Source organism: Cibotium barometz, chromosome 52, assembly GCF_041138505.1.
Source record: "Cibotium barometz isolate CiBa-2024 chromosome 52, ASM4113850v1, whole genome shotgun sequence".
NCBI classification, from domain to species: Eukaryota; Viridiplantae; Streptophyta; class Polypodiopsida; order Cyatheales; family Cibotiaceae; genus Cibotium; species Cibotium barometz.
In genome coordinates, this window is record NC_141097.1 from 29,717,669 (window position 1) to 29,744,032 (window position 26,364).

At 42.3% G+C, this 26,364-nt stretch overlaps 1 protein-coding gene across 2 annotated transcripts in view; it reads left to right on the top strand.

The window, feature by feature from the left end:
- Positions 1 to 20,009, top strand: part of CLC-D (chloride channel D) — a 72,164-nt gene extending 52,155 nt beyond the window's left edge. Inside the window, exons 22-23 of one of the 2 annotated variants that reach the window (XM_086788641.1) lie at positions 19,337 to 19,383; positions 19,488 to 20,009. In XM_086788641.1, coding sequence (XP_086644767.1) covers positions 19,337 to 19,383; positions 19,488 to 19,491 — 51 coding nt within the window. In that variant the 3' untranslated portion in view covers positions 19,492 to 20,009. The remainder of the gene's footprint in view (positions 1 to 19,336; positions 19,384 to 19,487) is intronic. The other variant, XM_086788640.1, reaches the window with a different exon arrangement.
- Positions 20,010 to 26,364: the final 6,355 nt, after the last annotated feature.

The following is a 26,364-nucleotide window of genomic DNA, read 5'->3' on the forward strand; positions in this document are numbered from 1 at the left end:
TCTCTACCCTGCACCTAACCCTAATGTGCAGGTTTGTGTGTGTGAGTGTGTGAGTCCAACACCCAACATAATCCATATACCTCCGTGTGGGTATTGATTCTTTCCCAAAAACCACAGGTCTTCATGCAATAGAGCTTGTACAGCAAGTACAACTCTCAATTCAGTCGGTAAAACAAGTACAATGGCTGGTACAACGGGTACGAAGGTTGGTACAGCCGGTACAACAAGTACAAATACTGGTGAAGCAGGTACAATGGTTGGTATAGTAGTTACAATGGTTGGTACAGCAAGTACAATGGTTGGTACAGTTGGTATAGTGGCTGGTACAACGGGTACAAGGGTTGGTACAACTGGTACTCAAAGTACTAGGGTTGGTACAAGAAGTACAATGGCTAGAAATCATAATAAAATGATTAAATACCCTTGCCTTAAGTCTTTCTTTGCGATGGAAGCCCCCAAAACAGTCCCCAAGAGCCGGTATTCTTGATGGGCAGCCTTCAAGAGAGAGAGAGAGAAAGAGAGTAGCCATCATTAGGGCAGCCTGTAACGGTGGTAGAGACTAGTGTGCAGCAAGAGAGCCTCCATTAATGAAGAGAGAGGGCTCCAATTTATAGATTTGGGGTTCCCATGAGTGAAAATGGAAAGAGAAGGCTATGATGACATGGTTGGAGTATCAAACCAACTCCGAATTGCAATCTGAAGTTATAGGGATCTGTATCAAATACCTAATGGTTAATTTGAACCCTCAATTGCACCAAAATATAGTGATTAGCACTGATTTATCACTGATTAGCAAATTAATCCACTATTTTGTGTGCAAAAAACAGAGTATGCGGGGAGTCCAGATCTGGTGTCTTAGACTTCAAATGAGCTCAAATGCTTTCAAAGACATCAATAGCAATGAGCCTAGTAGAGGATTAAGCCAATAAAGATAAGATTTGACCAAATATTGAATGCTTAATCTCTGTTTTACCAAAGTTACCTATAGATTTGATGAAGAGCTTGGATCTCACTGTAGACTTGATGAAATTGAATTTTGACTTCACCAGCTTGTAGAGCATGCTTGAAAATCCCCAAGGCTATGAGAAATTAGACCAATTTGATTGGATGAAGCAGCAATGTCAAAACCTCCTCAGAAAAATGGTGCTAGCAAAAATCGCAATTTCTCCTACGTTTCTTGGCGGTTTGCTATGTTGATTCGACTGGCTGGAGCATTAGTGAGTAGCTACCTTGTGCTAGAAGGGTTTGGCCTATTTTGAAGTGTGCAAGGAGCTAGAGCTCCTCCACCAGCTGGGGGTACAGTGGTGAGTTGAAAAATAACTAAAATTTTGATTATTTTCTAATTATCTACTAATCTTAATTAATTAGATAATGGACTCATAAACGTGATGGATTCTAGGCATGGCTCTGATACCATGTTGAAATTAGGGCAATGTGATGAGCTATGGTGGATCAAATACTAGAATCAACATCATTAACAAGTTATTAGCAAATAATTAAGACGTGATTAGTAAATAATTAAGATGTGATTAGTGAATCATTAACAAATAGCCTAATGTAGGCATGGATAATCAATAACCAGCAAATTCTCATTAGGCCAATGCCTCAATTTATAGTGTTACATCCAAGCATCAAATCCCACTGATTTATCCTTGATTCACTCCACCTCTCCCAGAATATCTCCACCTCTTTTGCTTGATTCTCTCCACCTCTTCACTTTTCCTAGAATATCTCCCAGAATATCTTCACACTTCCTAAATCTTCTCATGCTACCCTTTATTCTCTCCCAGTAGATTCTTCTCACCTTTTCACAGGTTCTTTCACATTTACACATTCTCTTTTACAGCCTCTAACCAAGGGCTTGTTCCCGCACACACTCTATTCACTTGTATATTTCAACAAATATAACGTATACTCTTTTTTTAATAATTTCTAAGAAAAGAAAGGAAGACATACTCTAGTAGTGTGGTCACTGAGTTTGTAGATTTTGATGGGGAGAAAACAGGAATTAGGGTTAGAGTTCATTCATGGGAGACATACACAGAGAAGCACAAGGGGGAGAGAGAGAGAGAGAGTTGTGGGGATAAGTCAACTCATAAGGCATGAGTGTGTGACTCCCCTATCACACATGTATATTGCACTAGTACACATAGTGCACTTAGTACATTAAAAGTACTAAGTGTACTATGTACTATAACTTATGGGCTTGTACACACTATAAGGGTGGGCATAACGCCTTTACCCCAACAACCTCCCACTTAAAGGCAAAGTGCCCTTAAGTAAAGGAAAAGAAAAAAAAATCAGCATGTACATGATAATATACAAGGCCATATCAAGGCTGAAAATGGCCTCATCCAATGCCCATCAAGTGTCTGCAATGAGCAAACCGCTCCGGAGGCAAACTCTTTGTCAACAGATCAGCCGGGTTGTCATCCGTGTGAATCTTAACAAGCTGAATTTGCTTGTTCTCTATCACCTCTCTGATGAAATGATACTTCACATCCACATGCTTCGTCTTTGCATGAAAAACAGGGTTCTTTGCCAACTGAATGGCACTCTGACTGTCACAATGTAACAATGGAATATCCCCTGTATAGCCCAAATCAACCACTAACCGAGATAGCCATAATGCCTCCTTGCAAGCCTCTGTGGCTGCAATATACTCGGCCTCTGTAGTAGATAAGGCAGTGCACTTCTGCATCCTGGATATCCATGACACAGCACCTCCTGTGAATGTAAAGACATAACCGGTAGTAGACTTCCGGTTATCTGGATGACCGGCATAATCCGAATCCGTGTAACCATGCACTAATGCATCCTGTTTGCCAAAGCAAATGCACAAATCCTGTGTGCCCTTCAGGTATCTCATGACACCTTTCACTGCTTCCCAATGCTTCTTGCCAGGGTTGGCCATGTATCTAGAAACCACTCCCACTGCAAATGCAATGTCCGGCCTAGTAGCAACCATGGCATACATGAGACTGCCACAAGCTGAACTGGCAAGATCTACTATCATGTTGTCTGTGTCAGACTCATTACTTTTCAGCATTCGTGAAGAGAAGACAGCTTGGGGAATGTGGCAGAGATTGCAGGACTTGTATGCCCAGCAAAGTGCCTCAAGCAAAGTGTATTGGTTGAAGAAACTCATAGGCCTTCAGATGAAGGAAGGGGCGTCTATGACAGCCCATCTAAATGAGTTTAATGGTATTGTCAGCCAGGTCATTAATCAAAAGTTGGCGATGGACGATGAGTTCAAAGCCACTTTTCTGTTATGCACTTTGCCAGAGAGTTGGGACACATTCAGGACAGCCACTAGCAATTCGAATGCTATGCTGTCATATGCAGATGTTGAGGGTGCTCTTCTTCAAGAAGAGATGAACAGGAAAAACAACTCTGTTGGAAAGTCCAATGCAATGAATGCACGTGGGAGATCCCAGCAAAGGGGAAAAAGCCAAGAAAGGGGAAGGAGCAAGTCTCGCTCCAAAAAGGATTTGGAATGCCATTATTGTGGCAAGAAGGGACACATCAAAAAGCAATGCTACAAATGGAAAAATGATCAAAAGGAAAAGGGAAAAGGCAAAGACAAAGAGAAGGATGAAGCCAAAGATGTAAAGCCAAAGGGCAAAAGTGGAGTCAAGATCGAAGAAATCAATGTGTCACATGCAGGTGGCAGTGAGGATGAGGTCCTATTTACTTCTTCACTTGATGCCCATTCACTTCTTACAGGTGGTCATGGTATGCACTCATGGATCATTGATTCAGGTGCCTCCTTTCATGTCACAGGTTGCAGAGACTTGTTTGTCAGGTATACTGCTGGCAATGAAGGAGTGGTTTATTTGGGTGATAACCATGCATGCAAAATTCTTGGCAGAGGTGATGTGAGGCTTGTGTTTTCAGATGGCTCACAGCTTATGCTCCATGATGTCAGGCATGTGCCTGAGATCAAGAAGAATCTGCTTTCTACTGGACAGCTTGATGATGCTTATTATGTTACCACATTTGGTAGTGGAAAGTGGAAAATTAGTAAGGGCTCACTGGTTGTTGCCAGAGGCTCTAAGGTGGACACTCTTTACTTTATGCATGCAGGTGTTTGTCACCATGCTAATGTAAATGCAACCGAGCTGCCGGAAATTTCTATGTGGCATAGCCGGTTGGGACACATGAGTGTCAAAGGAATGGAGCAATTGTCTCGTTTGGGTTACTTGCCTTCTCTAAAGTTTTCAAGTTTTCAGTTTTGTGAGCATTGTATATATGGTAGGCAACTACAGTGCCCCCACAAGAAAGCTCTTGGACAGAAAGATGCTCAGTTAGAGCTTGTGCATACAGATGTATGTGAGATGCCTCAGCTTTCTTTGGGAGGGGCAAAATATTTTGTGTCTTTTATTGATGATGCCACACGCAAGGTGTGGGTCTATCCTCTTCGTTTGAGGAGTGATACATTCTTAGTGTTTGAGAAGTTTGTTGCTCTTGTTGAGAACCAAACTGGCAAAACACTGAAGGCTTTGCGTTCCGACAATGGTGGAGAGTATATGTCCAAATAGTTTCAGGACTTTTGTGATGCTAAAGGCATCAAGAGGGAGCTCTCTACTCCTTATGATCCTCCACAAAACGGGACAGCAGAGAGGATGAACAGGACCATACAGGAGAAGGTCCGTTCTATGTTGTCACATGCTGCATTACCTCATGGTTTTTGGGCTGAAGCTGTTATGACAGCCGTTCACCTTATAAACAGGTCACCTAACACGAGGCTTGGTGGGAAAGTGCCAGAAGAAGTATGGACAGGGAAGCCTCCGTCATACAAGCACTTGAGAGTGTTTGGTTGCGTTGCGTACGTGCACATACGCAGGGAAATGCGCACGAAACTTGATCCTAAGTCTCACAAATGCATATTCCTAGGATATGGTGACAGAGGTGAAATGGGGTATAGACTTTGGGATCCCGTGAATAGAAAGATTATACGCAGCAATGATGTCATTTTTTATGAAACATGCATGTATAAGGAGCCTGCAAGGCAACAGGAGCCTGGCAGAGTCATCTTTGATGATGATGGACATCATGGACAACAACAAAGGGCTGTAAATCAGCCATTACAGCAGGAAAACCAGCCCTTAAATGGTGCTGAAAATGGTCCAAATGGACAGCCAGATATGGCAGAAGATATCCCTATGGATATACCACAGTTGGAGGATATACCGGGCATGATATTTCAGCCTTATGGCATGGAACAGGAGCCACCAATGGGTGATATGCAGGCTGGACAGCAACCTGCAAATGATGGTCATTGGGTACGGAGGTCCACAAGATCCTCCAGAGCCCCTGACAGGTTTGTTCCAGGGGTTGACTATTTGATGCTTACTGACTGTGGGGAGCCCTCATGTTATAAAGAGGCTTTACAGAGGGCAGACAAAGCTCTATGGGAGCGTGCCATGAAGTCAGAGATGGATTCTCTGCATAAAAATGGAACATGGAAGTTGGTGCCTTTGCCTGCAGGCAAGAAAGTTTTGCCATGCAAGTGGGTTTACAGGCTCAAAGTTGCACCAGATGCAAAGCCAAGATACAAAGCCAGGTTAGTGGCTAAGGGCTTCAAGTAGGAATATGGTGTGGACTTTGATGAGATCTTCTCTCCAGTGGTCAAAATGACCACACTTAGAGCTGTGTTGGCTTTGGTTGCACATGATGATCTGGACTTGATTCAGATGGATGTGAAGACTGCTTTTCTTCACGGTGATCTCCATGAGGAGATATATATGCAGCAGCCAGAGGGTTATGCAGTGAGTGGAAAGGAGAAGCTTGTATGCAAGCTGAAAAAGAGTCTTTATGGGCTCAAACAGGCACCAAGAGAATGGTATCATAAATTTGATACATTCATGAAATCACAGAAATTCAGGAGAAGTGACATAGATCACTGCTTGTACACCAAGAAAGCTTTGGATGGCAGTCTATTGATTCTCATTTTGTATGTTGATGATATGTTGATTGCCGGGAAATCTCGTAAAGAGATGGATGCATTGAAAAAGAGGCTGCATGAAACCTTTGATATGAAGGATTTGGGTGATGCAAATCACATTTTGGGTATGCGGATACTTCGGGACAGAAATCAGCATGTGTTGTATTTGTCTTAGAAGGAATACATTGGCAAAGTTTTGCAGAGGTTCAATATGGACGGGGGGAAGAAAGCTAGTACTCCTTTGCCTCCATATGTGAAACTCAGTGCTATGGACAGCCCATAGTCGGATAGTGACAGGGCTGATATGGCCAAGATTCCGTATGCTTCAGCTTGTGGCAGTCTCATGTATGCCATGGTTGCTACTAGGCCGGACATTGCATTTGCAGTGGGAGTGGTTTCTAGATACATGGCCAACCCTGGCAAGAAGCATTGGGAAGCAGTGAAAGGTGTCATGAGATACCTGAAGGGCACACAGGATTTGTGCATTTGCTTTTTGATGTGTCCCTTCTTGCCACAATAATGGCATTCCAAATCCTTTTTGGAGCGAGACTTGCTCCTTCCCCTTTCTTGGCTTTTTCCCCTTTGCTGGGATCTCCCATGTGCATTCATTGCATTGGACTTTCCAACAGAGTTGTTTTTCCTGTTCATCTCTTCTTGAAGAAGAGCACCCTCAACATCTGCATATGACAGCATAGCATTCGAATTGCTAGTGGCTGTCCTGAATGTGTCCCAACTCTCTGGCAAAGTGCATAACAGAAAAGTGGCTTTGAACTCATCGTCCATCGCCAACTTTTGATTAATGACCTGGCTGACAATACCATTAAACTCATTTAGATGGGCTGTCATAGACGCCCCTTCCTTCATCTGAAGGCCTATGTGTTTCTTCAACCAATACACTTTGCTTGAGGCACTTTGCTGGGCATACAAGTCCTGCAATCTCTGCCACATTCCCCAAGCTGTCTTCTCTTCACGAATGCTGAAAAGTAATGAGTCTGACACAGACAACATGATAGTAGATCTTGCCAGCTCATCCATATCTTCCCACTCTTTAGCAGTAAGAGAAGCGGGCATCACACCCCTTTCTTTGATAGGCTTGTGTTGCTTTTTCTGGAGCAACACATTGTAGCACTGGGTTTGCCAAATATCATAATTATGCGAGCCTTCAAGCTTCTTGATGTGAAGCAATGAAGAGCTCTCACCTGTGGTTGCCATAGCAATATGCAACCTGTCAATGCCTGACTCCCTGCAAAATGTGCAATCACTGCACCAAAAGCACACAAAGTGCTCACAGTTTTTCTCCCAAGCTTTATCTCCCACTGCGGAAGCAAGAATGCAACTTTTCTCCCACTTTATGTGATGAAAACACCAAAATCTGGTTGCTGCAGATTTTGGACAGCACCTTAAATGTGCTCTTTTGCCCTTCCAAAGTACTGTACAGCAGTACCAAGTGCTCACCAATGATGTACCAAACCTGTACCGGCAAGTTCAGCAGCTGAATTTGAACCTTTTGATCACTCAAAACAGTGTACAGCCATGCCAAAACATGCACAAAGCTGTGCCAAATCTGTACCAGCAGGTACAATAGCAATAAATGCTCTCCTGGCTGTCCAAATGAGTGAAAATCAGACTTTTACAGTCCTGTACACTGTATAAAACAGTCCCGAACAGAAATTGGGCAAAAGCCCCTTGACTGCAAGCTGATTTTTGAGGATTCAAGGCATAAATGTCTTGCCTGCTGCTTTGCCAAGCTCAACAAGCATACAAACTTGAAAAGCCCCTTGATTTAAGATCAATTTCTGATCATACATGGTACATTGACGCACATGAAGGCATCCTGTGTGTTCACGATGCTTCCCCCTGGCCACAACCAGTGCTCTGATACCAGTTGATGGGGAGAAAACAGGAATTAGGGTTAGAGTTCATTCATGGGAGACATACACAGAGAAGCACAAGGGAGAGAGAGAGAGAGAGAGAGAGAGAGAGTTGTGGGGATAAGTCAACTCATAAGGCATGAGTGTGTGACTCCCCTATCACACATGTATATTGCACTAGTACACATAGTGCACTTAGTACATTAAAAGTACTAAGTGTACTATGTACTATAACTTATGGGCTTGTACACACTATAAGGGTGGGCATAACGCCTTTACCCCAACAGATTTACAATGAACAGGCTTAAAGAAAGCCTTGAGAGTGCCACACAATAGCTGGAATGACAAGTGTGAGGCCACTTGTCTCACTTTGATCCACTTTGTGACAAGTGTGAGGCCACTTGTCCACTTTCTTGCCACATGTCCTAATCTAAGAGATGGGTTCTCCCATAATCTTTCTCTCTCAAAATATCCCAACTAGTAGACATTCTGTCATAGGCACTTTGCCAACTCTTGGTATCTGCTCAATCCCAGATGCAATGACGCGAACAGAATTTCCATCGGAGTCGGGCCAAAAATAGCAACTCTCCTAAATTTTAGGAGTGTAGTCCTTTGTATTCTAGGATAATTCTCCATTCCCAAAGCTTGTACTTTCCAAATATTTAGACATCCTGGAGTCCACCAGATCCCTTTCATACTGGGAAATGTCTAGGTTGGTGACATCCTTCCCAGCTTCTTAAAAGTTGTCCGCAACTTTAAGCTTCAAGTTATATATTCAAGATATAATCATGTCCCATCAAGTAGGCGAGACGAGGCAGTTTCAAAAATCTAATATAACTGAAGAATCCATGTCTGAAAGAAATGGGTGAGACTAAATAAGTCTCGATAATACCAATATCAAAATCATGTCTTAAGATAAATGGACGAGAATTCCATGGAAGATATGCTAGACACAGGCACAAGAGCCAATTGTGTCTCAATCACCAATATCAATGAGATAATCATATACCAATGAAAATCACCAACCAAGTGCCATGCACAAGAAACTAGTGCCTCGCACATAAACATGTGCTATGCACACAAACTGGTGCCATTCAAGAGCACAAACCATGGTGACAGAAAAGCTGGTTCTCCATAGTTCTGGCAATCCTTTCTCCCAACCCCAACAATTCTCATGTTCTTCCATACAATCCCAACTCTGATCAACAAGCATGGTGTGGAAACAATAAAACACTCACTCCACAATCGCAACACGAATCCACGTGTATGGTGGAGTGTTCATTGAATTGCTCTCTCACAATCCCAACATGAATCCACATGCATGGTGAGATGAGCGATGAACCTCTTGGCCTCTGTATGGGGAGATAGTGATTCTATTATGGCTTTAAAAAAAATAAATCCATGTCCCAAATAAATGGGCGAGACAAAATAGTCCCATAAGTCCAGATATCATAATCATGTCCCAAGTAAATGTGGGAGACAAATCAGTCCCATAAGTCGAGATATCATAATCCATGTCCCAAGTAAATGGGCGAGACAAAATAAGTCTCTTGCCAACAAGGCATCGGTCCACATGACCCTTGGCATAGACATAAGTCCCGTGTTAAGCAGGCTTCATGTCCACTTTACCACTTGCACTCCGTGGTGATACTTTGACCACACACCTTGGATGAGAGGTGGGCTCAAGTAACAAGATAAAACAATCACTCGTAGCATAGATAGCCTGGTGTTCCATAAGCATTTCCGCTACACTTAGTTTATCGGCATTTCGGCCACCAATAGTTTGTAGGCATTTCGGCCACCAACTCACACTACCCTCTCAAGTGCCCATGTTCCCTTCCATCTGCTCTCTATTGTTCCACCCAGATATGGTAGAAACAATCTTCAAGAGAGCACGTAGGACAAGAGAACACTACACACAAGGTATGCGAACCAGGAGTTTCATAAGTCCAATGCATCCCAAATAAAGGGAGCCAAAAAGAATAATTCATAAACCTGAGGATAGATCGAAATTCCTAGAAAAGAAGTCCAGGAATCAATATACCTGTATACCATAATTCTTACCACAGAGTCTGTGCTAACCAAACACCTTGGAGTACACGTGGACTTTATCCATAAAAGCATCATATCCGTGAGATATCCAAAGATTTCTTCTCTATAAACTCGGAGAGATTCGTCCATAGAAATTGCTTGTGAAGCCCAATATCTATATGAATCTTGTCCAAGAAAGAAATCATCATAGATATAATCCATCCCAATAAAGGGAGCCATAAACAATGTTTCCTTGAAACCATCTCAAGGCAAACAACACCACCTTTTTCCTTGCATGGCTATACAAGGGTTAGTGAACATCAAAAACATTTCATAGTGAATAGCAAAAGCACCAACTTTGCAAACTCAAAGTATACTTAGCTTTTCTTTGCCAGGTTGGTCATGAAGCCAAAAGAAATATCTCCTCACCCTATCCTTAAGATATCCCGAGATATATCTCCATATAGCTTGCCTGTAAGCTTGATAATATAATCCACAATATCCATATGAAAAGAGTGCTAAACGTGTGCACATAGAGCCAACTCCACACTTCCAAGATAAAATTTTGTGAATTCATAAATCTTTAGATCAACAAGCTCTCTACTGCTCATGCTCTTGCTTCATAAGCTATGAAGCTGTTGGCCATGCTTATTAGCAATGATAGTAAGTGTGGTCCCCACTTGAGATCTCTTCTCTTCCTTATTGATAGAAGGAAGCCTCCGCTTCCAAAAAAGCCTATGCTGTGATACCAATGTAACTCGCGGGTGCCCGGGGGACTAGGGCCTTTGACCATAGTCACAAGGAACGGGGGACGGTAACGGGGGACGGGGACGGGGACGGGGACGGGGGACGGCCATAAGTAGGGAACGGGGACGGAGGAGGGAACAGCACTCAAAAAATACTTTTTTTTAAAAGTTTTTCCACCCTCAGGTAACTACGCAGGCACCGGCTAACTCTACTTTGTGAGTCCCCCCTATATGAGGAGAAGGCATTTATCAGTAGCACGGGTCACCTGATAAGTCCCGGTTTAAACACCGGATGGTGGCCGATTGTGGCGAGATAGCATGAGACGATTCTAGAGAAGGTTGGCACACTGCCAACCAGGCTACATGCATATGCGGTGAGTTATTATACACCTACTGCATATGGGCTGTAAATTTTGAGTCCGTTGCGGTGCGCAGTTTCACACCAGCCTACTTGGGGGAAGGTGCGGAGGGGGGCATGAGGCCCTCTCTGCAGGGGGTCCCCCCCGGCCCGAAGGGCCGTTTACGCTAAACTCCATGTTTGTAGCCTTGTAGCCTTGTTCTATATATAGATATTAGATAGGCAAGAGAGAGGGAAGGGCAAGTGAGAGAGAGAGAGAGAGGCAAGGGCCAAGCCCCAAGGGCCAAGGCCCAAGGCCCAAGGCTCAAACTTAAGCCTCAAGGGCAAGAGAGAGAGAGAGGGCCAAACAAGCCTCAAAGAGCCAACAGCTAAAAAAGGGAAGCGCAACGGCCAAAAAATGGCAGGCATCTCTCTGCCGTCCCCTCACAGGTCCGTCCCTCACCGGCGTCCCCCGTCCCTGTGTCGTCCCCGTCGCCGTCCCTTGTGAGAAACGTGCCATGGGGGACGTCCGTCCGTCCCCGTCCGTCCCCGCGTTCCAAGCTGCCGTCCCCGCGTTCCAAACTGCCGTCCCCTCCGTCCCCTGTGACTATGCCTTTGACACACTTGTTGATGCCATCAATGCATGTTAAAACATTTAAACTTGGCCACAACCTTAACACATATCCATCATCAGACATAAAAGCTAGACAAAACATCCACAAATGCTGAAAATGGAGCTTGCACATGTGACACCACATAGAGGCCGGAATGGGCCGACTGACCCTCCCACCCTTGGAGTATTTTATTACCCAAGGAGAATAATATCATGTACAAGCTTTGAGGGCCTTACTCTCCCCACGGGAGATGCAGGATTATCCATATACAAATGCCATAACACAGCCCAACACGAGGCTACCAAGCCCAAACACAGGCTGTAGAAATGCCGAGCCAACAATATAATCCATATACCTCCATGTGGGTACTGATTCTTTTCCAAAAACCACGGGTCTTCATGCAATAGAGCTGGTACAGCAAGTATAACTCTCACTTCAGCCGGTACAACAAGTACAATGGTTGGTACAGCAGGTACAGTGGTTGGTACAATCGGTACAGCAAGTACAAATATTAGTGAAGCAAGTACAATGGCTGGTACAGTAGTTATAGTGGGTGGTACCGCAAGTGCAATGTTTTGTAGAGCCGGTACAGTGGCTGGTACAACGGGTACAAGGGCTGGTATAGTCGGTACTCAAAGTACTAGGACTGGTACAACAAGTACAATGACTAGAAATCATAATAAAATGTTAAATACCCTTGCCTTAAGTATTTCTTCGCGATGGAAGCCTCCAAAACAGTCCCCAACAGCCGGTATTCTTCATGGGCAGCCTTCAAGAGAGAGAGAGAGTAGCCATCATTAGGGTAGCCTGTAACGGTAGTAGAGACTAGTGTGCAGCAAGAGAGCCTCCATTAATGAAGAGAGGGGGCTCCAATTTATAGATTTGGAGTTCCCATGAGTGAAAAAGGAAAGAGAAGGCTATGATGACAAGTGGAGAGCCACACAATAGCTGGAATGACAAGTGTGAGGCCACTTGTCTCACGTTGATCCATTTTGTGACAAGTGTGAGGCCACTTGTCCACTTTCTTGCCACATGTCCCAATCTAAGAGATGGGTTCTCCCATAATCTTTACCTCTAAAAATATCCCAACTAGTAGACATACTGTCATAGGCACTTTGCCAACTCTTGGTATCTGCTCAATCCCAGATGCAATGACGTGAACAGAATTTCCATCGGAGTCGGGCCAAAAATAGCAACTCTCCTAAATTTTAGGAGTGTGGTCCTTTGTATTCTAGGATAATCCCCCATTCCCAAAGCAACTCTCCTAAATTTTAGGAGTGTGGTCCTTTGTATTCTAGGATAATCCCCCATTCCCAAAGCTTGTACTTTCCAAATATTTAGATATCCTGGAGTCCACCAGATCCCTTTCATACTGGGAAATGTCTAGGTTGGTGACATCCTTCCTAGCTTCTTAAAAGTTGTCCGCAACTTTAAGCTTCAAGTCATATATTCAAGATATAATCATGTCCCATCAAGTAGGCGAGACGAGACGAGACAGTCTCAAAAATCTAATATAACTGAAGAATCCATGTCTCAAAGAAATGGGTGAGACTAAATAAGTCTCCATAATACCAATATCAAAATCATGTCCCAAGATAAATGGGCGAGAATTCCGTGGAAGATATGCTAGAGACAAACACGAGAGCCAATTGTGTCTCAATCACCAATATCAATGAGATAATCATTTGCCAATGAAAATCACCAACCAAGTGCTAAGACACTTAAATAAGTGCCATGCACAAGAAACTAGTGCCTCGCATAGAAACATGTGCTATGCACACAAATTGGTGCCATTCAAGAGCACAAACCATGGTGACAGAAAAGCTGGTTCTCCATAGTTCTGGCAATCCTTTCTCCCAATCTCAACAATTCTCATGTTCTTCCATACAATCCCAACTCTGATCAACAAGCATGGTGTGGAAACAATGAAACACTCACTCCACAATCGCAACACGAATCCACGCGTATGGTGGAGTGTTCATTGAATTGCCCTCTCACAATCCCAACTTGAAGCCACATGCATGGTGAGAGGAACAATGAACCTCTTGGCCTCTGTATGGGGAGATAGTGATTCTATCATGGCTTTAAAAAAAATAAATCCATGTCCCAAATAAATGGGCGAGACAAAACAGTCGCATAAGTCCGGATATCATAATCATGTTCCAAGTAAATGGGCGAGACAAATCAGTCCCATAAGTCCATATATCATAATCCATGTCCCAAGTAAATGGGCGAGACAAAATAAGTCTCTTGCCAACAAGGCATCGGTCCACATGACCCTTGGCATAGACATAAGTCCCGTGTTAACCAGGCTTCATGTCCACTTTACCACTTGCACTCCGTGTTGGTACTTTGACCACACACCTTGGATGAGAGGTGGGGTCAAGTAACAAGATAAAACAATCACTCGCAAGCATAGATAGCCTGGTGTTCCATAAGCATTTTTGCTACACATAGTTTATAGGCATTTCGGCCACCAATAGTTTGTAGGCATTTCGGCCACCAACTCACACTACCCTCTCAAGTGCCCATGTTCCCTTCCATCTGCACTCTATTGTTCAGATATGGTAGAAACAATCTTCAAGAGAGCACGTAGGACAAGAAAACACTACACACAAGGTATGCGAACCACGAGATTCATAAGTCCAATGCATCCCAAATAAAGGGAGCCAAAAAGAATAATCCATAAACCTGAGGATAGATCCAAATTCCTAGAAAAGAAGTCCAGGAATCCAAAGACGTGTATACCATAACTCTTACCACATACTCCGTGCTAATCACACACCTTGGAGTACAGGTGGACTTTATCCATAAAAGCATCATATCCATGAGATATCCAAAGATTTCTTCTCTATAAACTCGGACAGATTCGTCCATAGAAATTGCTTGTGAAGCCCAATGTCTAAATAAATCTCGTCCAAGAAAGAAATCTCCATAGATATAATCCATCCCAATAAAGGGAGCCATAAACAATGTTTCCTTGAAACCATCTCAAGGCAAACAACACCATCTTTCTCCCTGCATGGCTATACAAGGGTTAGTGAACATTTAAAACATTTCATAGTGAATAGCAAAAGCACCAACTTTGCAAACTCAAAGTATACTTAGCTTTTCTTTGCCAGGTTGGTCATAAAGCCAAAAGAAATATCTTCTCACCGTATCCTTAAGATATCCCGAGATATATCTCCATATAGCTTGCCTCTAAGCTGGATAATGTAATCCACAATATCCATATGAAAAGAGTGCTAAACGTGTGCACATAGAGCCAGCTCCACACTTCCAAGATAAAATTTTGTGAATTCATAAATTCTTAGATCAACAAGCTGTCTACTGCTCATGCTCTTGCTTCATAAGCTATGAAGCGGCTGGCCATGCTTAACAGCAATGATAGTAAGTGTGGTCCCCACTTGAAATCTTTTCTCTTCCTTATTGATAGAAGGAAGCCTCCGCTTCCAAGAAAGCCTATGCTCTGATACCAATGTGTCTCGCGGGTGCCCGTGGGACTAGGGCCTTTGACACACTTGTTGATACCATCAATGCATATTAAAACATTTAAACATGGCCACAACCTTAACACACATCCATCATCAGACATAAAAGCTGAACAAAACATCCACAAATGCTGAAAATGGAGCTTGCACATGTGACACCACATAGAGGCCGGAATTGGCCGACCCCCCCTCCCCCCCCTCTCCCCCCTTGGAGTATTTTATTACCCAAGGAGAATAATATCATGTACAAGCTTTGAGGGCCTTACTCTCCCCACAAGAGATGCCGGATTATCCATATACAAATGCCGTAACACAGCCCAACATGAGGCCACCAAGCCCGAACACAGGTTGTAGAAATGCCGAGCCAACAATATAATCCATATACCTCCGTGTCGGTACTGATTCCTCTCCAAAAACCACGGGTCTTAATGCAATAGAGCTGGTACAGCAAGTACAACGCTCAATTCAGTCGGTACAACAAGTACAATGGTTGGTACAGCTGGTACAGTGGTTGGTACAGTCGGTACAATAAGTACAAATATTGGTAAAGCAAGTATAATGGCTGGTACAGTAGTTACAGTGGCTGGTACAGCAAGTATAATGTTTGGTACAGTAGGTACAGTGGTTGGTACAGCGGGACAAGGGTTGGTACAGTTTACCACTTGCACTCCGTGTTGGTACTTTGACCACACACCTTGGATGAGAGGTGGGGTCAAGTAACAAGATAAAACAATCACTCGCAGGCATAGATAGCCTGGTGTTCCATAAGCATTTCTGCTACACATAGTTTATAGGCATTTCGGCCACCAATAGTTTGTAGGCATTTCGGCCACCAACTCACACTACCCTCTCAAGTGCCCATGTTCCCTTCCATCTGCACTCTATTGTTCAGATATGGTAGAAACAATCTTCAAGAGAGCACGTAGGACAAGAAAACACTACACACAAGGTATGCGAACCACGAGATTCATAAGTCCAATGCATCCCAAATAAAGGGAGCCAAAAAGAATAATCCATAAACCTGAGGATAGATCCAAATTCCTAGAAAAGAAGTCCAGGAATCCAAAGACGTGTATACCATAACTCTTACCACATACTCCGTGCTAATCACACACCTTGGAGTACAGGTGGACTTTATCCATAAAAGCACCATATCCATGAGATATCCAAAGATTTCTTCTCTATAAACTCGGACAGATTCGTCCATAGAAATTGCTTGTGAAGCCCAATGTCTATATAAATCTCGTCCAAGAAAGAAATCTCCATAGATATAATCCATCCCAATAAAGGGAGCCATAAACAATGTTTCCTTGAAACCATCTCAAGGCAAACAACACCATCTTTCTCCCTGCATGGCTATACAAGGGTTAGTGAACATTTAAAACATTTCATAGTGAATAGCAAAAGCACCAACTTTGCAACCTCAAAGTATACTTAGCTTTTCTTTGCCAGGTTGGTCATAAAGCCAAAAGAAATATCTTCTCACCGTATCCTTAAGATATCCCGAGATATATCTCCATATAGCTTGCCTCTAAGCTGGATAATGTAATCCACAATATCCATATGAAAAGAGTGCTAAACGTGTGCACATAGAGCCAGCTCCACACTTCCAAGATAAAATTTTGTGAATTCATAAATTCTTAGATCAACAAGCTGTCTACTGCTCATGCTCTTGCTTCATAAGCTATGAAGCGGCTGGCCATGCTTAACAGCAATGATAGTAAGTGTGGTCCCCACTTGAAATCTTTTCTCTTCCTTATTGATAGAAGGAAGCCTCCGCTTCCAAGAAAGCCTATGCTCTGATACCAATGTGTCTCGCGGGTGCCCGTGGGACTAGGGCCTTTGACACACTTGTTGATACCATCAATGCATATTAAAACATTTAAACATGGCCACAACCTTAACACACATCCATCATCAGACATAAAAGCTGGACAAAACATCCACAAATGCTGAAAATGGAGCTTGCACATGTGACACCACATAGAGGCCGGAATTGGCCGACCCCCCCTCCCCCCCCTCTCCCCCCTTGGAGTATTTTATTACCCAAGGATAATAATATCATGTACAAGCTTTGAGGGCCTTACTCTCCCCACAAGAGATGTCGGATTATCCATATACAAATGCCATAACACAGCCCAAGCTCGAACACAGGTTGTAGAAATGCCGAGCCAACAATATAATCCATATACCTCCGTGTCGGTACTGATTCCTCTCCAAAAACCACGGGTCTTCATGCAATAGAGCTGGTACAGCAAGTACAATGCTCAATTCAGCCGGTACAACAAGTACAATGGTTGGTACAACTGGTACAGTGGTTGGTACAGTCGGTACAATAAGTACAAATATTGGTAAAGCAAGTATAATGGCTGGTATAGTAGTTACAGTGGCTGGTACAGTAAGTATAATGTTTGGTACAGCCGGTACAGTGGTTGGTACAGCGGGTACAAGGGCTGGTACAGTCGGTACTTAAAGTACTAGGGTTGGTACTACAAGTACAATGGCTAGAAATCATAATAAAATGATTAAATACCCTTCGATTAAGTAGTTCTTCGCGATGGAAGCCTCTAAAACAGTCCCCAACAACCGGTATTCTTTATGGGCAGCCTTCAAGAGAGAGAAAAAGAGAGTAGCCATCATTAGGGCAGTTTGTGTGCAGCAAGAGAGCCTCCATTAATGAAGAGAGAGGGCTCCAATTTATAGATTTGGGGTTCCCATGAGTGAAAATGGAAAGAGAAGGCTATGATGACAAGTGGAGAGCCACACAATAGCTGGAATGACAAGTGTGAGGCCACTTGTCCACTTTCTTGCCACATGTCCCACTCTAAGAGATGGGTTCTCCCATAATCTTTACCTCTAAAAATATCCCAACTAGTAGACATTCTGTCATATGCACTTTTCTAACTCTTGTTATCTGCTTAATCCCAGATGCAATGACGCGAACAGAATTTCCATCGGAGTCCGGCCAAAAATAGCAACTCTCCTAAATTTTAGGAGTGTGGTCCTTTGTATTCTAGGATAATCCCCCATTCCCAAAGCTTGTACTTTCCAAATATTTAGACATCTTGGAGTCCACCAGATCCCTTTCATACTGGGAAATGTGTGGGTTGGTGAGACAGATGGGTTGGTGAGACAGAGCTTGTCTTTTGCCCCATTGAATGTGTCAAATTTCATTGCAGCTCCCCCTTCCTTATAATCCTTCGCCTTACCCATAGGCGTTAAATTATCGTAAGGAAGTGGCCTCACAAGATTGCTACCCCCTCATCATAGGGTCAACCCTGCCAATTCCCACACCTGGCATACCATGCATTCCTGCTGATCCCCCCATGTTTCCAAACATACCACTATGCATACCGGGCTGCATGCCCCCATACATGTTTCCTTGCATTTCGGGTTGCATGCCCCCCTACACATTCCCTTGCATTCCGGACTGCATACCACTATACGTATTACCTTGCATACTAGGCTGAAAATTAGCTCCAATATTCCCTTGCATTCCCATGCCTCCCTGAGGGTAACCCTCAGTCATAGATTGGAACACGGAACCACCGCCAAAATAGTCTGGATACATAGACTGCTGAGGAATAGGTCGCTGTCCGAAAAAAGAACACTGTGGGTTTTAACCATAAGTGTTCTGCATGTTAGGAAATGGTCCAAAAGCAGATTCTTGTGGGAAGGCACCACTATTGCCCTTGGTTGGGTTCCTAGAACGCCATTTCTTCTTCTTCTTCTTCTTCTTAGGCTCAGAAGGGGTTGGCAAAAGTCAAGGGAGGGGAGAATGTGACAGCATGTTTAGCTGTTCCCTGTAGAAGAGGGGGGACTGGCCAGATGTTAAAAAAGGACTGTTAAGTGATTGTTTTGAAACATGTGAGGGGCAGTGCGCAGAGGACTATGGTTGCCCCCTGTAACATGCAGACTGTAGCTGTGAGGTATGGGGGCAAATGGGGGTAAAGGTGTAGGAAGAAAGACGTGCAAGCTGAAGGGGAAAAGCGAATAAAAATAGAGACTTACTCAGAAAACATAGAGCGAATAGGAATGGTGGAGACTTACTCAGAAAACATAGAGCGACCTGACGAAATCTTCCATGCTTAGCACCCAAAACAAAGGACGTTCCCCTATGCGAAGGTTTGGGCTAATGTGGTGCTGTTATACGAAGAATAGCAATTTGCATTTCAGCAGCAATTTTTTTCTAGTTAATTGTAGGTGTGCTAGGGTTTGCCCTTTTTTACACTTGCATTGTGTGCTTTGCATCTTGATTGTGTGCACTGCCTCATAAATTCTCTGTTTTTACTTCTGCAGCCAAGTGAAGACAAAGATGTGCAGGAACTTTCTGCTGTCAGAGTAAGGTCTAGCTGTTTCCATATACTCAACTCGGTGTTTCTCATTTTCAGAAGTTCAAGTTGAGAGTCAAAATGATTTAACTAGCATACTGACAGTGGGTTACATGCAGATGAGCAGGTCCAATCCACTACTTGAGCAGCTTTTGAGTGTGTAGTTACATGTTGCACTATACCATTTTTGTAGCTGCTTAATACCAGAGGCAGCAAGTCGAAGCCCTTGTAACTCGCAGGTTGTGCAAGCCTTGTGGCTCCAGCAAAGATCGGTCACATATGGGGATGTTGGCCTTCCTAATGTGAACTGGTTGCCGCTTTTGTCATATATGTGAAGCAAAGCGCCCAAAGAGACATTGTATAGTTCCTTCCACAGAGTGCTTGTCTGCTTTGCAGCAGAGTGTAATATTAATTCACCTCACTCAGCATCACATTCTTTAAAATACCCTCCATGCAAAGGGGTTGATCGATAACTGGTTTTGTGCCGACAAAGTCTGCCATTTTTGTGAGATCAATCGATAGTGTTACCTCTGATCGCCAGAGGGCGGATAATGATGGCATGACTAATTCTTACTAATGTAATTTTTTGAGACCGAATTATTGTCCAGAAAGTGGTTATATAGCTACCTTCTTTTGTTGAAGTTCGTTTTTTGGACTTATTTGTTTACGTAAACTTTACCATCATGCCTTTGAACTTGTGTGTGTGTGTGTGAGAGAGAGAGAGAGAGAGAGAGAGAGAGATATTAATGTTTTCAAAAGACTTCAGAAGGTCTATGAGACCAAAAAAATGTTAGTAGTTTAATGGAATGATTCATGGAAAATGGAAAAAAATGGACAATGCATAGACTAGCTACCTATACTGAGGTAACATGTGAGTACAATGGGAACTTGTGAATGTACAAGGTAGCATCTGGCCCGTGAATCTATGACCTCATATAAGCTCTCTAGAGTCTATATCCACTTCCCATAGATGAGAGAGAGAGAGAGAGAGAGAGAGAGAGAGGGAGGTATCAAGGTCGTATATGCCTTAATTGGAGTAAGGCTGCATTAATTAAAGCTCTAAGGCACCTTCACAATTTGAACAAGACTTAACAACTTTACATGTGGCCCCCTCCTTGAACCTGTTCCTACCTTGGTCATGCCCCCTCCCATCCTCCTAGAACAAGGTCTTGTGGAAGGTCACTACCGTTCATACATGTGGATGGATAAATATAAGGTTTCCTCGTTGATGCACTCACCCCCATTGATAGAGGAGTTGCGGTGAGATGCCTCAATGGTCGTAAGTGGGAGACAACAGTCAAATGTATAGTGCAAAGCATGTAATGCATTGAGAGAGAGAGAGAGAGAGAGAGAGAGAGAGAGAGAGACTACTGTGCAATCCATCACATGCTTCTTCTAGATTGCAGCTTTTTTTTGTATTAATTATATCCATACAAGAAAAGTATTGGCATATAAAAAAATGATTATGTATAATACTTAGACCATGCTAAATAGAGATCCATCTAGAGAGCTTTGAAAATATGGCACATTTAAAAAAAAGTCATTCTATCAACAAACATTTGCTTTGATAACCTCCAAGTTGAACTGTAGAATGTGACCTTTCTAGTGATATATTGAACCAAGTTAAGGCTTTCCAATGAAACTCGACTATTGCCATTGAAAGTTGACTATGAAATGTAAGTGAACAATGTATTCTATCACATGTGGGAGAAAGAGAGTGTAGAGGATGGAAGATCATTAGATCTCCAAAACTACAAGGATATTTTTCAAGAAATTGTGGGGATGAAGGGAGAGAGTGGAAGCTTCAAGGATGTAGGCTCTAAGAGCATCTAGAGAGATCTTATGAGAATGGAGCGAGTGAAATTTTCAAGGTTGTACGCTCTAAGAGCATCCAAAGAGCTCTAATGAAGCCAAAAACATAGAAACATGTGTACATATGAAAAATGTTTTTTCAAAGGAAAATTTTTTATTTTTGGGAGGGAAACTAAATTTTCAAATTTTGAGCCCCACAAAGCTCCAAGATTAGAATCTAGGAGGGAGTGGTCCACTTTTTGAGGCACCCACCACTAAAAATAGTCCCATGGTAACTTGGGTGGTGGATGCTACCTCTAGCCAATAGGTAAAAAGCGGAGGGGTAAGTGGAGGGGACCACCAATGTCATATTGGTGTGCAAATTGCATTCCTTTTTTGCAAGCATGTGTAATTAGATTAGTGCTAATGGCTTTGCTCAAAAGGTGGCCCTTTTTTAAGTCCAAAATAGCCCCAATTCCCTAAACATGGCATATACATGTCCTTAGTGAAAGGAATTCACTCAGGGTGAGCTTTTAGTGTGGTTTGGCCTAATAAATGCCAAAGTTCAAAGGTCATGTGATTGTTTTCACGCAAAGGATAGATTTGAGCTAGTATTGTTTTGATTTTTGTGAGAACTTCAAATCCATCCTTGAGTCTTAAAAGCTTTAGGTTAGGTTTAAGCATTGGGATTTTCAACTCTTGTGAGGTCTCCTCCTCCCACCGCTAGAGCATTGTAAAATTATTCTTATGAGTTTCTTAGGTGATAAATTTCATGGATTGATCAATTGAATACCATGCATTACCTCTCTAGATGCCACTAAAGATGATTTCATCCTAAAGTGCATCAAGAGTCACAACGTACAACTTCATCTATTGTGAGAATGGTTTGCCTAAAATAGCCCAAGACTTCTTCATTGTACTCCCCATTTACATCTAGCATATCAATGTGTCTAAGGGTGATGGCCCACTGATATCCAAATTTTTGAGAACATGATATTTTAGCTAGCATTAGGGCTAACTAATGCTCTTATCCTTTGAACATTCTTGCCCACTCGAAGATCTAGCCATACCTTGACAGGTATCTCAAGAGGACATAATGCATTTTTAATTTCTTGTTTATTTTCAAAGAATTGGTTCCCATTGTGTGAATGTCCTCATTATGGCTCTCAACATTGTCAAGAGTGCCCAATGTGTACAATGCCACTATAGAGCCCACTATGACCATCCTTATTGAGACTTGTTTAGAAGCTTGTGAACCCTTTGGAAGTTCATAGTTGACATGTGAGTACCCTTCTAAATAGTCTTTTTAACTCTTGCAAGATGGGGTAGAACATAGAAGGGCATGAATGGAAAAATCTTCATCAAACTTGCAAGATAAGAATTCATCTCTCAATGTGAATTAACCATGAGGTGTAGGAACACCTTTGATCACAAATTTTCTAGGTCCCGTAATGGTGTATGGCAAAGACATTGTCTTGGCACCAAATAAATCCTTAGGTTCAGTCTTTGTTAACTAGCTTGTAGCATCATGTGAGGATATAACAACCCAGGTCCCTTGGACTTGAGGTGTTTGAGAGGTCCAGCCCTTTGATTGGGCCTTGTGGGAGTCAGTTAATGGTGCATGAGGTGATGCACCTAACATCAGGAGGTGATCTGTGCAACTACTTACAATTGAGGTGCATGAGGTGATGCATCGAACATCGAGACTTGAGGTGTGCAACTACTAACAATTGAGATGCATGAGATGATTCACCTAACATCAGGACTTGGGGTTTGCAACGACTAAAAATTGAGATGGAAATTGAGATAGCCTTTGTGCACTTGCTTCTTCGTGATGATGAAGACACTATGAGACGTCATGACCCAACATTTTATAAATTACAAAAAAATACTTGCTTAGAGTATGAGGAGTTAGGAGGGTAGTAAAAAATGACGATATGCGCACAACAAATTTGATCTTGGACCACTACCCAAAGGGGTTTTAAAGGTTGTTAATGCTTCAACTCATCCCCCTCTTGAAGTTTTTTATCATAGCTCTCAAGAAAGGGGCATTTCTAACTAAGCATAGATTCAAGGCATGTACTTGAGTGGGGCAATCTCACGATTTCCAAAAGCTTCACACCTTTGTTCAAACACTTACATGAAGTGAACATGATTAGTGGTTTTATCATATTTTCCCATAACTTTAGACCATGTTTGTAGGTGGATCCCTTGCTTTTGTGCACTTTTTCCAAGGTTTAGAGCACCATTTATTCCTTGTGCAACCCCCCTTCTCCCAATATAGCTAAGGTTTAGGCATCTAAGGATTAATCACAAGGGTTGTTTGGTGTTAAGTTAGAGAATTTTCAGGAGATTAGGACTTGTGTGGTAGGAAACAAAGGTTTAGTCATGGGGAGAATGGGAGTCACCAAGGATATGAACCTTGGTGGCATGGTCGGAGACACCAAGCCCATTGCACATATTGGTGTTTGATCTTGAGTCATGGACCTCAAGGTTTGGTAGATTTGAGGTGCTAGATTCATATATGACAAAATAACATTTGATCCCCTCAGATTAGCCACGGTTTATTGTGTTGATTGCTCCTTAATGAGCTGCCACATTATTCTCAATTATGACCTATTTTTGTATCTTTCAATTTATTTTGATTAGGGGAGAAGGACAAGGACCCTATTAAAAACGTTAATACAAATATCTATGATGGTAATTTGTTTTTTCAAAGAATGCATGATTTTTGAGTTTCTTGATCTTCTTGATTTTCTTATTTCTTGTTCTTTCCCAACATTTTTGGTGCAAGCATGGAAAATACTTCAAGTTTGATGCAAAGAACCATGGCAATGGTGATCTTGAGTGGTGGCCATGGCATCAGGACATGATTTGGTCTCATTTTGGAGCAAGTAGGACCAATTTTTAATAGCCGAACATAGTGTGGTCAATTTTTTGGTGTGCTGCACTTCTTTTTCCCCAAACTTTCCCTTCACATTTTTTGAAAATGGAGGCTTGGGAGCAATTCAACACCATGGGAGCTTGAAGAGGCTTTGTGAGGCAAAACCACATAAAGCTATGGGGACGACATATATGGAAAAAACGGCGTACTTTGCTGCAAAAATGATGTTTGTGACCTGTGCCTGTTGTCGCCTTCTTCGTTGGTGCCCCTTTCAAACCCTAAGCATTATGTTAAGCCTATTGTACTCACTATGTTTCTTTTATTACATGATTAGCACAATATGAGTCTAATGGTTACAAAACGGCTGCATTTTTTGCTCATGGAGCTGCTTGAAAGTGCGCCGATTTCTGCTAGGGTTTCGTGATGGGATTTAGGAATATTGGAGCTTATCTTGCCATATCTTCTCCTAATTGATGATTCCATTTTCTTGCATCAAGAATGGGGATTTTTCATGAAGATGAAGTGTTATTACCATATTAATCTTGGATTAACTACACTAATGTTCCTTAACCCTAAAAAATCTTGAGCATTGTGATCATATCTTCTCTTTTGAGGTAGATGTTGCATTCCTTGAGAAATGTTAAGGCAATGAATCAAGATTTCGGGATTCCCATGATCAGTAAGCCTTTTTTCTCTTCATCATAATCTTGCCTCAGTAGCATTAATGATCCATTAAGCCAAAATCTTGATCATATACATTCCCTCTTGCAAATTTGGGACATTTCTTCAAAATTTAAGGTGTACTTTCATCTTTTTCAACAATTGTAGCCCTAATCAAGCTTAATGAACATCAATGCATAATCTCTTTCATTCATTTGATAAAGGAAATGAGTTCTTCATGGAAATATGCATGCATTTAATCTTTAGCTTGCATAATTGGCATTCAAGGATTGGCTATAGCATTGAGGAGTGCACAAGGTAAGTGCTTGAAGTTGTAAATTGGCAAACAGACATTTGGATTTCACCTTTTCAAGCATCACCATCGGCATTAAAATCTTGTATTGAGATGGATTGTGTTGGCATACAATTATAAATGCCTATGTTGTAAGTGAACTCTCACATACTTGATTGCAAGCTCGTGGTTATATTTAAATCTCAATTCGAAAATGCTTTTTGCAGAATCTAGTATGTTAAGAGGGTACCTTTAGCATTGGTGAGGGGAGAATGGCTTAACCTTTCGTCCCATGAGTGCCTTGGTAAAGTGGTACGAAAGGGGATTAGGTACATCGGTGTGAAGTCTTAGCCCCAACCCTTGCCATAGGATTCCAAACTTCGGTATAAGGGGGTGAGAAGGCTTGGCCGAGAGATCGACAAACATAAGGCTCTTCTTCGACATTGTCTTCTTTGACACCACAGTCGATTGGGATGGAGACAAAGGTCATGGCAATGATATTGGCAATGTAGATTATTGCAATTTGAGCTAAGTTTGGGATTGAGATTTTGTTGCAAATGCCTTAAGGTCATGGGAATTTTTTTTCAAATTTTGAGTGCAATTCAACAAAAAACGGTGCATTGGATATGAATTTTTTTGGAGAATGAGATTGGGTGGTTTGGATGCAAGGTCATGCTAAATTTTCACCAAATTCCTCTTTGATTGTTTTTTAGGAAAATCCTAATTCATTAAAAAATCCTAATTGTTGATAAGAAACCAAGCTTAGAATCTTGTTCCTCACACTTGGGGCTACTCGTCAAGCTATTAAGGATTCAAATCGGAGGTTAGGAACTTGGTCAAACCCTAGCAGTTGACTTTTCTAAGAAATCAACTCTAGTCAATAGGGAGTTGACTTTTTAAACTATTTTAACCTACTCATCAAGACCTATGCAACAATATAAAGACTGTACAAATCGGAGTTCGCTTTGAATAAGTGGACATGTGGCACGGAACCCAAAATAGAGAGATATAATACTCATCAAAACTAAGATCTAGGGTGGTACAAGTATTCTGTCTCATCATTATGGACACGTCAAGCTATAGTTCGTCGAATTCTGACTCTGTTTGAGCCATTTACACCCAAATTAGTGTTTTTCACCCTTTCCAAATACAAAAGAACATGGGGAATAGAGGAAGCATGCGCGCAAAGTATCTCAACATCCAAACTAAAATGGAGGATTATGGTAATACAAGTAGCAATCAAGTGAGGGCCTCTCAAGTGAAGAGGATGGTCAAGTGCAAGGTGAGGCATCACATCAAGAGCCGACTTTGCCAAATTTGTCTTGATCATACACGTCTCAAATGACTTGCACGTTATCGTGCAAGCCAT